At 37.3% G+C, this 17,463-nt stretch overlaps 1 protein-coding gene across 1 annotated transcript in view; it reads left to right on the top strand.

Annotated features, from left to right (window-relative positions):
* NDUFS4 (NADH:ubiquinone oxidoreductase subunit S4) overlaps positions 1 to 17,463 on the top strand; it is a 113,378-nt gene that overhangs the window by 77,166 nt on the left and 18,749 nt on the right. The window contains exon 4 of the mRNA XM_030330021.1: positions 13,222 to 13,295. Coding sequence (XP_030185881.1) covers positions 13,222 to 13,295 — 74 coding nt within the window. The remainder of the gene's footprint in view (positions 1 to 13,221; positions 13,296 to 17,463) is intronic.

The raw sequence follows: 17,463 nt of genomic DNA, 5'->3' as shown, positions 1-17,463 counted from the left end.
GTTGTAAATTCGGTGGCACCAATGAAGTCAGTAACCTAAATCTCTGTGGTGGAATAAAACTCAAATGTTAAATGGCAGGACTGCCTCTAATTGAATAAAAGCTGCTGTTTGTTGCTGCTACTAGAGAAAACAGCCAGATAAGCTAGAAAATTGTCAATCTTATTGAGACTCCTAGAGCATTTTATGTGTCCAGTCTTTAGTTGAAGGTGGTTATCAGTTTAAATTATGTCTAACTGTAAAAAAGTCTGATATTTAACATCTTTTCTTACAATGTACCTGGGGGAGTTTTTGTTAAAAATGTCTGCCATGTGCAGTTTAAATACAATTATATTTTATTTGACAAGATGATATATAGGCAGTTTTTAAGGTGTCCGTATTCAGTGTTTTAAATGCTGTGATTACTCTTTAAGTCACATGAGATTTTAATGTTTTCCTCTATTTGCAAGATTCATCCATTGCACTATTTATTAATGGTATTTGCGTAGTTTTATTAATAAATTTAAAGATCAAATAGGCTTTATTCAGTGATATATGAATCAGGTAGCATCCCATCTAGCTAATAGAAAGGAACTCTAAAGAACTATACAAAATGGAAGACTTTTTTTTTTTTCTTAAGATTTTATTTTTAAGTAATCTCGCTGCATCCAGCGTGGGACTTGAACTCACAACCCTGAGATCAGAAGTCACATAGTCTACCGACTGAGCCATCCAGGCACCCCCAAAATGGGAGGCTTTAATTGGCAGAATGGTCAGAGATAGGGAAAGTATGGATTACCTCTTCTCTGCGGACAGAAGGGGGTCTGGTCTATTGGGTGGATTACCTCACTATTGCTGACGGGGAAATTCTAGAATTGACTAGTTTAAGGTTACATTTCTGGGAGAGGTTGAAATTACAGTTAGGTATGCAGTCTTGCTTTGTTGAGGTGAGGCTTAGTGCAAATGACTCCATATTGAGCCTATTTTGATTTTTTAAAAAATTAAATCAGACTCTCAGCATAACTGAGAGATAACATCAAAATTAAAGGCATTAGCATCACTCCCAGCTACCACTTTGAAGTTCTCCCAGCTTTTTCTTTTTTTAAATGTTTATTTATTTTGAGAGAAAGAGCAGGAGCCAGGGAGAGGCATAGAGGCAGAGAGAGAATCCCAAGCAGGCTCCACACTGTTAGTTCAGAGTCTGACTTGGGGCTCGATCTCACAAACCAAGAGATCATCACCTGAGCTGAAATCAAGAGTCTGATGCTTAACCGACTGAAACACCCAGGTGCCCCTCTCACAGCTTTTGTTAATCCTTTGGGTGGTATTCACAGGTCTTAGTGTCTGTGACAGACCACAGCTTCAGGTTCTTAATTTTTTTTTTAATTTTTTTAAATTGATTTATTTTGAGAGAGAGAGCAAGCGGGGAAGGGGGAGAAAGAGAGACAGAGAATCCCAAGCAGGCTCTGCACTGTCAATGCAGAGCCAAATGCGGGGCTTGAACTCATGAACCATGAGGTCTTGACCTGAGCTGAAGTCGGATGCTCAACCAAATGAGCCACCCAGGTGCCCCAGGTTCTTAATTTTTTTAAGTTGGTTATTCTTTTTGTTTTTTTGGTTTTTGTTTTTGATTTATTTTATGTTTATTTATTTTTAAGAGTAAGAACATGAGCTGGGGATGGGCAGAGAGAGAGGGAGACACAGAATCTGAAGCAGGCTTTAGGCTCTGAGCTGTCAGCACAGAGCTTGATGTGGGGCTCAAACTCATGGAACATGAGATCATGACCTGAGCCGAAGTTGGACGCTTAACTGACTGAGCCACCCAGGTGCCCCCTTTTGGTTCCTTTCAGTCTTAAGAAGATTATTTGCTTGTTGGGTAGAGGATAGGAACATGCATTTAAAGTCTTTGAGAATACATCATGCCAGGAAGGATTAGTATGATTATAATAAACAAGACAATTCCCAGTGTTTGGATGGGACTTTAGAACCATGGTCTCCAAGATGCAAACCAATCAAAATCAATTCAGTCAAAGACTCCATGGAAAGAGTCAACCGTTTTATGCCAAGTGGCTTTCTAGGTGATCTTATGTAACTAGTTTCAGCTTCCCCAGAAGTAATCCACAGCAGGTGGTATTGACCAGGGAATTAGAGCCCTGCCTGCCAAAGGAAGTGAATCCTGAATGCCTCCCAGTAATTCTCATTTTAATCTGTGGCTCCAGACTGGAAAGTGACAGCCATGGAAGCCAGTTATATTTTAATGGCCTGTAGACTACACAGGCAGTTTTATTTTGGTTACCCTTTCCTTGTATTCCTTTCTTTTTCTTTTTCTTTTATTTTTTTAACATTTATTTTTGACAGAGACAGAGCACGAGTGGGGGAGGGGCAGAGAGAGAGAGAGAGAGAGAGAGAGAGAGAGAGAGAGAGAGAGAGAATGAATCCGAAGCAGGCTCCAGGCTCTGAGCTGTCAGCACAGAGCCCGATGCGGGACTCGAACTCACAGACCGCGAGATCATGACCTGAGCCAAAGTTGGATGCTGAAACGACTGAGCCACCCAGGCGCCCCGGTATTCCTTTCTTTATAGAGAACCTAGATGCAAAGTTCCCCAAGTTTTGAGGTTATTAACTAAAGACAGGGAAATGGACCAAGGGCTCTCTAATATATAGACCAGAGTTTTTGATGACAAGAAGAGAGGATTTTAGCTAACGTATGAAGTCTTGATCTGGGATCTTGGGAGGAAGTAATCTACATCATTGTCACCTACTTCTCTTCTTCAATCTGATTTGAAGGTTTCCAGCTTTTGCACATTATTAGATATTAGGCAAAGCCTTTTTCAGCTGTGAAATATGTGCCTGAGATTCTAGTCCTTGAAGTTCGGCTCCATCTAGGTGGTGAGGAGGAACGAGTAGAGCCCTTTCTGAGGAGATTCAAAGGCAGTCTTTGTTCTCAGTGATTCCAAGTGTGAGGGAAAATGGAAAATATTAATTTGGAGAGTTGTAGCCAGATAATTGATGAAACTAGAAAAATTTAGGATCCAGTCTAGTTTATAGGAATACAACAAAACCTCAAAAATAGTTCATAGGGCTAGGATCCAGCATTTAAAAAGGTACAAACATTATGCTCTACAATTAACTCCATTTTTTTAAAAACCAAAGATAAACCCAGTAAAACTAATCGGCAGTAAACTTGGCCTGATTGTTTACATAAGTGCAGTGAGAATAGTGACTTACCATATGAGCTTTTTTTGAACACTGCTTTGCTGAAACATTTCATAAGGAATCTCGAACTGTGAAAAGCTTCCAAGGGACTGGCCATCAGATTTTACCTGCAAAATCGTTCCTATCAAAGCCTTGGTAGGGCCGCCTGGGTGGCTCAGTCAGTTAAGCATCCGACTGGCTCAGGTCGTGATCTTGCAGTTTGTGAGTTCAAGTCCTGTGTCGGGCTCTGAGCTGAAAGCTCAGAGTCTGGAGCCTGCTTTGGATTCTGTGTCTCCCTCTCTCTCTCTTCCCCTCCCCCGCTCATATCTGTCTCTCTCTCTCTCTCAAAATCATAAATACACATTAAAATTTTAAAAAAGGCCTTGGTGATATAGCCAGTGTTTCCAATTGTGTCTTGTTATAAGGAGAACAGATTTTTAAAAAATTTTTATAGTGTTTATTTTTGAGAGAAAGCCAGGGAGGGACAGAGAGGTGGGGAGACAGAGTATCCAAAGCAGACTCCATGCTGACAGCACAGAGCCCAGTGTGGGTCTCATACTCACAAACCATGAGATCATGACCTGAGCCAAAATCTGACGTTTAACATATTGAACCACCTAGGTGCCCCAAGGACTTTTATTGAAGTTGTGTAAATAACTAGCTATATTGCTATGAAAAGAATACTTCAGAGTTTCATCTTTGTTTACAAAGGTATACTTAACCAAATTGTTGTAAATCATTAATAGCTTAAGAGAAAAAGTTTGCAAAATCTGGAAAAACAAAACATTAAAGAACCAGCAGTCTTTCAGATAAGAAGTTCTGTAAATTATAATTTTTATCAGTCCACTCAGTGCCATGTTACTAATCCTTTATTTTTTTTTAAGTAGGCTCTACACCCAATGTGGGGCTCAAATTCACAACCCCAAGATCAAGGGGTTGCATGCTCTGATTGAGCCAGCCAGCACCCACCATGTTATTAATTCTTGAATCCATTTTTTTCTAATAGTTCTGGAAATTCCGACCCAGTTTAGTTTTATGATCTTAGTTATGAGAAACCTGTACTTGTCAGGGCTCCTGGCTGGCTCAGTTGGTAGAGCATACAATTCTGGATCCCAGGGTTGTAAGTTTGAGCCCCACATTGGGTATAGAAATTACTTAAAAAAATAAAAATCTTTAAAAAAAGAAACCTCTACTTGTCAAAATCCTTTCCATGAATCTCCTTGAAAATGGTAGCACTTTCTTAGGAACACTGAAGCATCAGAGTAAAACAACGTATCTCTGTAAATGGAATTGACAAGGAAATTTGGTTATTGTGTTACACAACATTTTAAGAGAAGTAGAATTATGAATGATAACATTACACCAGGACATCAGATTTCTAGAAATTTTAGAAAACTTATAGTACATACCTATATAAATTACATAAAGAAGGCTTAATATTATTTTATCTGACATGGCTTCTCCTGTCACTTAACATATCAAATAAGCCTAACTAGTTTAACATCTCCCTTTTTATAAGAAGAGAATACAAATCTTTTGCAATTTTTTGGGACCCTCTAGAAAAATCTTAAAGTTAGTTCAAGGTCAAAAATACTTCATTTGGAGTTTGAATTTTGGAAAGTTGATAAAAAATATCAAGGGTTAAAAAACACTTGGTAAAGTTGGATCATAGGTTAGTGTGAAATAATACTTAGTTATCCAGTTAACCATAGGGACAATTAAAGACTCTGAGAGCAAATACAAAATGTTAAATTAGGGGGCACCTGACTGGCTCAGTTGGTAGAACGTGACTCTTGATCTCAGGGTTCATGCCCCATGTTGCGGCATGGAGCCTACTTTAAAAAAAAAGTTAAATTATTGTAAAACAATAAGCTTAACTTTTTAAATAGGGAAGTAATTAAATTTAAGTAACTAAAGGTGTGATTAAAAAAAACAACATGAAACACAGGAAAGTATTTTGACAAGACAAAATCTTTGATTTCTAGGCAGATTAGTCAAAATGGTAAAGGAATAATAATTTTTTTTACTATCTCTTATCAAAAGCAGGCCAACAGTCCAAGAAAATTTTGTCCTTTTAACAGAGAGAAAAACCACATTCTAATTTCTTACTAGCTTACTTGTTCACTTAAATTTATTCTAATCTTAGCCAGTCTTGACCATGCCTAATACTTGTCCAAAGATTCTTTTTCTTCCACAAACCTTAGTGGCTTTAATTACATATGTTAGAATTTTTAACCCTAAAAACCTTTAAAAAAATTATGTAGGCTTCATGTCCAATGTGGGACTTGAACTCATGACTCTGAGATCAAGAGTTGAATTCTCTACTGACTGAGCCAGCCAGGTACCCCTAAAACTCTTAATTTTTAATGAAAATAAGGAAGTAAACAAATGGTTATGAACTGTCTCTTACACTAGCATTCTGTAGATTGGCAGACATAATTTTGTTATATCTGGGAACACATGTTTTCTCATAGTAAATTTCTCAGGCACAAAACATGTTTATAATACATCCAAATACCTTGAGTTCCTCTATAAAAGAAAGGTAAAGTAGATAAACCTATATTCAGTAATTAAATGTTTCAGTATTTTATCTTATTTGCAAATGATCTAGATATGTAATGATTCTCCATCATTTAACTTAGCAAAACTTTAAGGTTTCGGGTTACCAAAAAGATTTGGGAAACTTAAAAAATTTCATCTAAAAATCTTTATCCTGCTTACATCTCTGTAATTCACTTGTTCTTAAAAATTTTGTTTAGATCACTTCTGAAATTTCATCATCCCAAGTTATTTTTCTTGCTGATAAGTTTTGTAACAGATAATGTGAACGTGGACTAGTAAACCCAAGTTAATAAAAGTTGTATGTCTGCATTATATTCACTATTGATAATTCTAAAGACATGCCTATTTTAATTAAGCCAACAAACTTAAATTGGCTTTGATACTGAATATTTTCACAGATCACATGAGTCTGAAAAGCATTTGAGTTTCTATTGTATAGTTGAGCATTTTAGGAATGCCTTAATTTATAGAGGTGCTTAATTTTCTTCAAGCCAATTAAATAGAACTCTTTTACAAATTAATTTTACCAATACCATTAAGAGATTTAAAAAAATCCACCTATCTGTAACACATATATTTTGACACATAGACATACAGACAGATGTAAATGTAGAACTTCTAACTTCTATTTTAAAATTACTTGCACAGGGGTACCTGGGTGGCTCAGTCAGTTAAGCATCCGACTCTTGATTTCATCTCAGCTCATGATCTTACAGTTCCTGAGATTTAGCTCTGTGTCTGTCTCTGCACTGAGCATGGCACCTGCTTGGGATTCTCGGTTTACCTCTCTCTCAAATAAATAAACTTTGAAGAAAAATAAATTACAGCCATCAATCAGGTACAGTAATACACAACTCACTAGTTATAAAAGAAGTTGGATCTAAGTTGTTTTTCTGGTAGATGGTATAGGTTAAGGTTACTTGTTCAGATGGCTAAAGCTTTTTACTTTTCTGGAGGAGACATCTACTTCACTGAGTTGATGTTCACAGATTTACATAGGACCTTTGAAGACACATTTTTTCCATTGTCCCGTTGGATTACAAATGAAACGTCAACACTTGGGCCATGGTTTGATTGTGGACCCCTAGTGGGGGGGGGTGTGATGTGGGGGACCTAGGTGTTATTTTAGGTGCCTGGCCTTGGAGTTATTATATCTCTATGGCCAGTATCTTGGCAGACTTTTGTTTGTGGTCTTGTTTCAAAGTTCCTTCAAAGTGCTCATCTATGGTCACAGGTTCAGTCAGTCAATTGTCTCCATCCTGTTTTCTGCTTATCAATTCACTAATCTCAGAAGATACTCCATTGACAAATAGAGCAGCTAGAGCAAGTTGGGTGACCTTATTCTTATTCTGGAGCCCCAGAATGCTGTAGGAAGAAAGCTTCCAAGTGGGCTTAAAGTCTGCAACAGATTCATCTTTGTTTTGCTTGCATGTTTGAATAATATACAAATAATAAATAAATATACATGTTTGAAGAGGGGGACACTAGGAATGGCTTTTAAAGATTGGTTGCTGTTCTGTGAACCTTTTCTAGTCCAGGAGGGGACCAGATTGAAGGTTAAGGATCTTGGATATCATCCTTGGGGTTATACCATCTTGCTTCCTGCATCCATTTTTGGGCTTTACCAGGTCCCACCAACATGTGCACAAGAGGACAAGATCTGGCAACCTGGCTCTAATAACTTCTTCAGAAAACTTTTGGGGATCGTCCTTGGGTTTAGGAAATTCTTTTAACTATGGTTTTAATTTAGTCTTTGACCAAGGAGTGAAAGAGAGTCACCCCACAACCTCAGGTGTTTTTATTGTAAAAGATAACCTTTTAATAGTCTCTTCAGAGTGGAAAGGCAGTTCAGATACAGGATTACTAGAGTGTTGAGTACGCAGGGAAAGGAAGATTTGAGGCGAGCAGTAGGAGTTTTATTGTCTTTTTTTTTTTTTAAAGTACCTCTTGTGTCTTTAATTTTTCATTAGTCTTTTGCTTCATTTTTTAATGAAGCATTTTTGGAATCTTGATGCATTTTGGAAGCTTCTGAATACCAATTAAAATAGATATCTCATTCTGTTTGTTCAGTTTAGGAACCCTTGTTTTCAAGTACATTTCTCAAATGAATGATCTCATCTAATTGGAACGTTCCCCATAATGGCCATTGTAATTAATTCTAGGTTGTCTCTAATAACATTTTGACAATCTTGTAGATATTTATAGCTTCTGAGACAAAATATGCAGGTGTGTCAGAAGGTGGCATGCTTAACTTTTTAGAATTTAAGGATCCCTTCCCTTTTGTTGTTATTCTAGCTAAGCCTTTGGGTCTCTCAGAACCAAACTGAAAGGGATACTTGTAAGGGATGTGCTGCTGCATTGGGGGTTTTATGGTGTTTTGCAGTATACCTCATTGCACAGAAATGTTCTTGAGGTTGACAGTGACTTAGTGTCAATCTAATCCATTCTGTAGCCGACTTATACTAACATGGGGATCTCTGAGTTAGGTGGTGATTGCTCTAACAGCTTTTAAGTGCCTAACATGTTCCCACCAATTTTTGCAGCTTTTTGGCTTCCATCATCCCCATTAACATTAACCTTTACACAAAACAAGACAATCAAACATGTATACCTTACTATATTGGCAATAACCAAGAGATAGTACTGTGCTCTGGCCATGAGATAGTCCTGTGTGCACCGCCAGTAATTTCTATCATGAAACCTTGGACTGGGGAAAGGATTGAACGAGCAGACACCAACAAATGGGGACTGGAGGCTCCACATCAGTGGGAAACTGCAACTGCCATTAACAGTTCCCCCATAGGTCTTGGGACAGAACTAAGGACCCTGGGGTTTCAGACAGTTAAACCAGAATTGTGGCCTGAACTACCAGCAGCTCCCATGGAACTTACTGGTAAGCCAATTAGATTTGGAGCTTGACGCAAAGAGAGCAGAGATCAGAATCAGGAACTTACCCATGACTCTTAGAAATGGTGGAAAAAAGGGTGCCTGAGTGGCTCAGTCGTTAAGCATCTGATTTTGGCTCAGGTCATGATCTCACAGTTCATGAGTTCAAGTCCCACATTGGGTGAGCTTGAACCCCACTTGGGGTGAGCTGTGCTTCTCTCTCTCTGCCCCTTACTCACTTCCACCCTCTCTCTATCTCAAAAAAAAAAAAAAAAAAAAAAAAAAAAAAGTGAAAAAGACCAAGAACTCAGAAGGATTCGTGGGTACCGCCCCTGTTTCTCATTGTCCCTAAATGCCATCAGAAGTTTGCTTCATATCCCATAGCTGCCACCAAATCTGTTAAAAACAAAATTCAACTGAGTAAATTTAAAGATCAAATTGGGGGGCGCCTAGGTGGCGCAGTCGGTTAAGCGTCCGACTTCAGCCAGGTCACGATCTCGCGGTCCGTGAGTTCGAGCCCCGCGTCGGGCTCTGGGCTGATGGCTCAGAGCCTGGAGCATGTTTCCGATTCTGTGTCTCCCTCTCTCTCTGCCCCTCCCCCGTTCATGCTCTGTCTCTCTCTGTCCCAAAAAATAAATAAACCTTGAAAAAAAAAAATTTAAAGATCAAATTGGCTTTTATTCAGTTATTCATGAATCCAGCAGCATTCCATCTAGCAAATACAAAGAAGCTTCAAAATGCTGTGCAAAATATAGGAGGCAAGGATAAGGAAACAGCAGATTTCCTCATCTCTCTGATTGTTATTCCAGATTGACTATTTTAAGATTACATTCTTGAGAGAGATTGAAATTGCAATTAGGTATGAAGTTTTGATTTGCTAAACACAAATGACTCCATTTTGGTCCTGCTATCTTTTATAACGATTTTCAATTTGGGGTTATTATAATACTTAAAATGAAGATTCTTATACATATCTCTTGGTGAACCTACGACTTCATATTAATATGCTGATTGACCCCTGATCAAATGAATTTCTATTCAGTACCATTCTTTAATTCTCTATCCTTATGCCTATTCAGTTAATGACGCTGGTTATGAGATAAGTTTTGTTTTAGCAGACAGTGCAGTGACTGATAGATTACCTTGAATTTATGGAGGATATATGTTTTGCTTTGTTAGGGTGGGTCTGTTTCAATTTTACTCTGGTCTTAGCCTTAGAACACAGTGTTAGAAAATAAAAAGGCATGGCTCTTTTGAGGTTTTGTTGGAAAGTACGAAGTACTTAACCAAGTCCTTCTAAGTCTGTGGGACTCCAGACTTAGTCTTCCCTGTAGCAAGTAAACAGCAGTTGAAACCTCTGCTTAGTTGTTTCAGCCTTCTCAGTTGTTGAGAGTCTTGTCCATTTGTGTGCAGTTCAGAATTTCCCTCCTCTTCAGATTCCTCCTTTTCACTGTTTCTTCCCCTAACTTGCCAGCAGCTCTGGCAATCCTAAACACTCTCTCCAGATTCCTTGTGCTAATAAGACTGGCTTTCTGCTTGACTTCTTGATGGTCCTAGCTATCTACACCAGCGAGTACCTTTAAGGAAAAAACAGTATCAACTTATCTAAACCATTGTGTTTCCCTTCTTTCCAAGGTTCAATTCTTCATTTTCTTTCCTGCTTTTGGTCACTCTGTTCCCTTCAAACAGTTGGTTTTTCATTTTGTTTTGTCCATAGTTTATAATTATGTAATTGTTAGGCAGGTAAGTCTGATTTTAATGACAGGTAAATCTGCCATTATCCAAATTGGAACCTCAGTGATTGAGAATTGAGCAAATAAAGTTTAAAAATAGGAGTACAGGGGCGCCTGAGTGGCTCAGTCAGTTAAGCATCCGAATTCAGCTCAGGTCATGCTCTCACAATTTGTGGGTTCAAGCCCGCATTCAAGCCTGCTTGGGATTCTCTTTCCCTCTTTCTCTCTCAAAAAATAACTTAAAATAAGTATAGAAGTACAGATTATATTTGGTAAAGATTAAAAAGAGATTATTTATAGATGGAGGAGGGTAAACTGTAAAAGACTTCATGTAAAAGATTGGTATTCATTGCAGACCGAGAGATGGTTGGGATGGACTTGATATGCTGATGTGTTCTGGTCTCCCTCTGTATTCCTAGTGGAAGGAACAGATTCAGCTGGTGGGAACGTATAGGTTGCCTTCAGAGGAACACTTAGCAATCTGTTTGAACAGTTTGTTACTTTCAAGGGAAATAATTAAAAAGAAGACTGGAAAATGTGGGTTTTGATCATATTGTAGAAGGGCTTGAATGCCAAAGTGTAGGAGATTTTGAAATTAATTTGGTAGACAGTGGGAAGTATTTTAAGTTTTAAAGTTGGACAATGAGTTTGAGAGTTGAACTTTAGGAAAATTAATCTGGCAACAAGATGAAGGGTAGATTGGAGTCAGGAAAGGAGGCAGAAAGATTAGTTAGGAAAGAATCGGAAGTTTGAGGAAGGAGAAAGGGTGACTGGTGGTGGCAACATACTTAGAGAAGAATTGCGCAACATAGTAGACAGAGAAGGAAAAGGATGGAAACTGATACAAGTTGTTACTGTTAACCTACGTGTGTAATTCTTCATAAATAAAGTGAGAAGAATAAAAGCTGTACCACCTTTGCAGAAAGGAGAGCTCCTGGCTCCTGAGTTTTTCCTACAGTTTTTTTTGTTTCCTATTCTCAGCTAAGCTGACATGAATGACAACACTCACCAAATTACTGGATCATATTTATGTTGACCATTTATTTTTAATAGAGGATGTTTATTTTATTTTTTTTAATGTTTATTTTTGAGAGAGAGAGAGAGAGAGAGAGAGGCAGAGAGAAGGAGACAAGAGAATTTGAAGCAGGCTCTAGGCTCTGAGTTGTCAGCACAGAGCCCAATGTGGGGGGCTCAAACCCACCAGCAGTGAGATCATGACTTAAGCCAAAGTCAGGTGCTCAACTGACTGAGCCACCCACGCACCCCAGGACAATTCTATTTTTTAAAAGTTTATCTTGTGAAGAGTGAGCGGGGAAGAATCTCAAACAGGCTCTGCACTGTCAGCGTAGAGCCTGTCATGGGGCTCGAATTCGCAAACCATGAGATCATGACCTGAGCTGAAATTAGAGTCAGACGCTTAACTGACTAAGCTACCCAGGCACCCTTTGTTGACCCTTTTGTTCTCAGTATAGTTTCTCTAAACTATCAACTGAGAAATCATATGTGCTTTGAAGAGGAGGGATCGATATAAAATTATTATTCATTATTGGTGCTAATACAGCTAACTAACATGAAGTTCTTTTGCTTACAAGGTGGGGGAAGTGGTATGGTAAGAATACATATCATAGGATCTCATAAGGAGCCCCAGAACAGTAACCATAGTGGATGACTGCAACTTCAGCAATTTGTGAATCTTCATTTCATTGAGGGCTGCTTCCCATATATTCTCTTCAGTGTATATCTCATACCTTCCCACTATGCATATTACTTCCTAAATCTTATTTTTTACTTCCACATTTTTAAAGTATATTTATTTATTTTTAGAGAGAGAGACATTGGGCATGCACATAAGAGGGGTAGAGGGAGGGAGGGAGAAAGAAAGAATCCCAAGCAGGCTCTATGCTTCCAGAGCACAATGTGAGTCTCGATCCCACGAACCAAGAAACCATGATCTGAGCCAAGATCAAGAGTCAGATGCTCAAACGGCTGAGCTACCCAGGTGCCCATTCCACATTTCTACACGATGTTTCACGGAATGCTATATTCACCATTGAGAGATTCATAATAAACATTTGTAGCAAACAGTGTTCTACCTTTTTATAAATGTACTAATAAAACTGATATTTCTGAAATTACATGTATGGCAGCTTGTGAAGAGTCTGTGTAGATTTGTAAATATTACCCTTTCTTAGATTGAGGAACTCAATTAGATGTCAACTCTTGGAGCTTTATTTTGTCATGTGGCCATATGCTTATTGCCCATAATGATAGAAGGTTCATTAGAAGAGTGGGTGTTGTTGCCATCTATTGGGGGGGGGGTAATGATAGTAGTACTTACAGTTGCACTCACCAGTAATTTTCTTGGTAATAAATTTATAAGGTCAGTTTAAGAATTCTCTTGTTTTTTTTTAATTCATTTCTATTTTTTTAATGTTTTATTTATATTTGAGAGAGAGAGTGAGTGCAAGTGGGGAAGGACAGAGAGAGAAGGAGGCATAAAATATGATGCAGGCTCCAGGCTCTGAGCTGTCAGCACAGAGCCCAAGAGGGGCCTCAAACCCATGAAGCATGAGATCATGACCTGAGCCCAAAGTCAAACGCTTAACCGACTGAGCCACCCAGGCACCCTTGCAGTTACAAATTTTTTAATTTGACAATACAGGTTAGAAAATCTCAGTTTAACACAGGAAAAGATGACATTCAAAGAGTTAAGTTTTAAAGAGACTGTTTGAAGCAAGGTATTTCATCAGTAGTATACTTATCTCATACAGCAGCTGTTTATTTTCTAAACGTTTTAGTTGATTTTACATATATATTTTAAAATATATATTTAATGTTAAATCCTGGAAAAAAAAATGGTCTCTTACAGGGCTGATCCCTTGTCCAACATGGTTCTGACCTTCAGTACTAAAGAAGATGCAGCTGCCTTTGCAGAAAAAAATGGTATGTTTAGGTTATATTTGTTTTGCTTTGACAAATAAAATGAAAGTAAGATTTTATGTTCTTGACCTTAATCAAAATCAGTCAGGAATACAGAATTTGAGTTGAAAAAAATCTTGTAGTAGGTCTGTCTAATCCCGTGGTTTTTAGATTTTTTACACCATCAAAACACCTCCCCCATGTAAAAAAATCTAAAATAGAATGCCCACATAACACATAAAAGCCAAACTTCCCTAATTTGAAATAGAAGCAGGGAGAAAAACTATTTCTCCTACTCCTACCTTGTTTATGGCTCCCTCTGCAGAATTACTAACGTTTGGTTTTTGAACTCATTGAACATCTCATAAGATAGCCTGTCCCAGTTGATACCTCTGTTTTTTATTTTCTTTATTACTTTGAGCCAAAATCTCAAATCTATAATTCTGCCTAACAGCTCTTCCATTATTTGAAAAATAGTTATCATTACCTTATTCTCTATAAAATTTCATGTAAGCCTAAATGTTTGCCACTTTTCTAGATATGGTGGGGATAGTACCAAGCATAATCTGAACTCTAATATTAGATTAATGCAGCCTAAGACCATATTAGTTTTTGAGGTAGCCACCTAAAATTTCTTTATGTTGATATTGCTATCAATGAAAATGCCAATTCTTTTCTCCTCATTTTCTATTAAGCCATGCAACATGGTGGTCAGTCATGGGAGTCAGTCCAGTCTGAATTCTGATCCTTGTTATGCTACTCTGAAGCTATATGATTTTGGATTAATTTCATAATGGACTTAACGTTTTCTCATGGTTGAAGTCATGGTACTTAAGTCATAGTGTACCTAGTCCAGTACCTTTTACCTAATAGTTACTTTGTATCTTATTAGTTCTGACCCTTACCTCTCTCCATCTGATATTTCTGTTTGTCTCCTTTGGATTTAAAAGCACTACTATATATTTGTACCTAATGCATTCTTTTGTTCCAGTTGGTCAAACTGAATTTGAATCTAAACTATCTATTTGAATGAGATCATGTCTATTTAAGTATATTGTTACTATAACGCAGTAGATCAATGTAAAAGATTATTAGTGTTCTGTAACATGTTTGACATATATTGTTATCTAAAATATTCACTTTACCCTTAGTATTATGTAGCTTATGATTAAGAATGTGAAGCCAAACTGCCTGGCCTTTGGATCCATGTTGGTCTCCTATTATTTGTATGTTTTGTGCTTCCATTTTCTCCTATGTACAGTGGGAATTGAGGATTGCCTTCATTAATAGAAGTGCTTAGAACATAGTTAAGTTATAATTGTACATAAGTTTATCTTAGACTTTGTAGTAGGCTTTTTAAAACTTAAAAAAAAAATTGTAAATGAAGCTCCTTATTAACATGTTCTTGGCAATTTCCAAATTTCTTAATTACATAATTATTCTCATGGTGGTCATAGTCTTTAAGATATTATTTTGATTTAAATTAAATTGCTTTTTAATTAAACTGTAATATAGCTTATCAAAAGCAGTTCTATTAATGTTTTCCATCTTTGCAGCCTACCATATTTCATGTCTGACACCTTGAAAATTATTCATTTGAGGTCTGTAATGTGAGTTTAATAACAGGAAATCTAATTAAATTGTTAAATCTCTGGTTAATGTCTAAGTGGTCACCAGGACTGCATGACTACAGTTGTCATGTGAATTGCAGGTGTGAACTAGCTGCTGCTGTTGAAATCAGGTGCTTTCCCACTTTGATTTCTACCTCCCTGGGAAAGAAAACTGAGGAACATTATCAAAGTCAGTAAACAGTGTTAACTTAAAAAAGTTTAATGGAGAGTATCTTATAATACTGTAGACTAATAGTGGGTCAGGAATTTTAACCTACAAAGTAGTAGGAATTCTATCTGTCTTAGTCACTGCTTTGTCCTCAGCACCTAGCACAAAACCTATATAATGGACATGTGATATGTGGTAAAATTAATTGACTTTCTAAAATACATCTTTCTACTCATCTGAGAGAGTTCTCACTGATTATTACACCCTTGAATTCACTGTAGTACTTGTGATCTGTCTCATTTATTGAACATTCAGCATTGTATATCATGTAAAGAGATTTTATATATATAAAGTCCTATTTCTCTAGTTATTGAGGCAAGAAATCATTGAAACGGTACAGAATCCCAAATTACCCACATCTTACCCATTCTGATTTGCCTCTCTTGGGTGGGTGGATAATGGTGGGGACATACAAATGGATCCCCTCTCCTCCCACACCTAACATCATTCCATTGTGAACTAATGCTGGTGAAGGTTGAGTGAACCAATGTTCTGGTTAGTAACAACATTAAGAAGAAATGGTTTAGAAGCACTAATATGTAAAGACTATTGGATTAAGAGGCTGGTAATTAGGATTCTCATTCCATAACTGTCAGCTTCACAGGAGATCTTGAGCAAGTCATGTTTCACTATACTTTTGATAAACATATATCTTCATCTTTGAAATGAGAAGTTGGATGGGTAATGCACAAAGCCTATAGACATAAGGTTATGTCTCTTTACTTTTTAGCCCAGTAACCTTATTCATTATATGCTCTAGGGGGAAAATGTGTTTTTGTTGATATGAATAAACAAAAAAAACCTGGCAAAGTGTATCCTATTAAATGTTTGCCTTTTGGGCATATCTAGAAATAGGAGGTTAGTTTATATACTCAGGGACTATTCCAAAAATGAACAACCTATACGCTTCATCCCATTCTTAGTTTTGTTTCCGTTACTTTTAAGTGGTTTTAAGAAAAGTCATGACCATCAATGTCTTTGACGTAAAAGATTGTATTGTAGAGAATGAGTACAGTGAGGAACAAGATTTCCAGATTCATTTTCTTCCTAGAAACCATTTTTAATGCCTTCTAATTATATTTCAGACTCAGGTAATGAGTATCATCATCACAAAAGCTAATAAGGCATGCGTTTGTCACTATGCTTAGTGCTTTTCATCCTTCTCATTTGATCCTCCCGCAACTCTATGAAGCATGAACAGTTATTATCCCCATTTTGTAGATCAAGGAAACTGAGGTTTTAGAGACATTAAGTAACGTTAGCTAACAAGGTCATAATACCTATAAGTGAATGAGCAAGTTTTATTTGAACACAGTCGTAGTCATTCATTTATGTATTGTCTTTACTATTGCAGCTGAAGAGCAGTTAAAGAGTTGTAATGGAGACCATATGGCCCCCAAAGTCTAGAAATATTTTGTTTTTGGCCATTTGCAGAAAATAGTTATTGACCCATGGTCCAAACCATTACACACACACACACTGTTTGAATGCCAACACCCTTTCCTCTGTGACGTTTTCTAAATCCAAAATATTCTTTATTCAGACATCGTGTAGGGCCTGTGCTTAAGAAATATGCTTCTCAGCTGATAATTTAAAGTTCACAATGTAAGCACTAACATCACTGGAGCACTGACCTAGCTTTCTTTCACTGTGTCCCAATTCTTCTTTCTGCCCTTATCGCCAGGCTTGCTAGATCCTTTCTCTCATCTATGACCTGACTCATGCTGTTCCCTTTCTCATACTTATTGCTGTCAAGAACTGGGATCTAGCCTTCAAAATATAGTTTAAACATTAACTCTTTCTCGGTCCCTTTTCTTATTTTCCTTTCCCACCTCCATCTCCCACCCCCTACTGGATACACTTTCTCTCTTCCTTTTAACTCCCACAATGATTTATTCCTTTCTTACAGCTTTTATAGTACTGTTTTGTATCTTTTGTGTTGCATTCCATCACACACTATTGTTGCTGGCACTGGTGGCTGGTCTGGGGATCAGTAGTTAAATAAGGCCTGTCCTTGTACTCAGACTGTTAATATTTTATCAAACTTAATATTTTATCCTGGATTATAAGCACCTACATGGGAAAAAACATCCAGTTCCACTCATCTTTTAATGTGCTCAATAAATATTGGTGAGTTTGAACTATACATTTGGATGTCTTATAAATTGTTCTCCAAATCATGTTTTAACTTTTCTGTAAATCACTTTTATTTGGCTACTTGTTATGCCTTTTATTATAATTAATTCCCTGTAACTAGAAATCTGGAGAAAGGAAATTGTAGTAGAATGATTAACAATCTCCTATATTCTGATGTGTTGGTAAAATACAACCAATGTTTTTCTAATTTGGAGCT

The sequence above is a fragment of the Lynx canadensis genome, chromosome A1, assembly GCF_007474595.2.
Source record: "Lynx canadensis isolate LIC74 chromosome A1, mLynCan4.pri.v2, whole genome shotgun sequence".
NCBI classification, from domain to species: domain Eukaryota; kingdom Metazoa; phylum Chordata; class Mammalia; order Carnivora; family Felidae; genus Lynx; species Lynx canadensis.
Note: the sequence above shows the minus strand (reverse complement) of the source record. Positions and strands in the feature narration are given on the sequence as shown.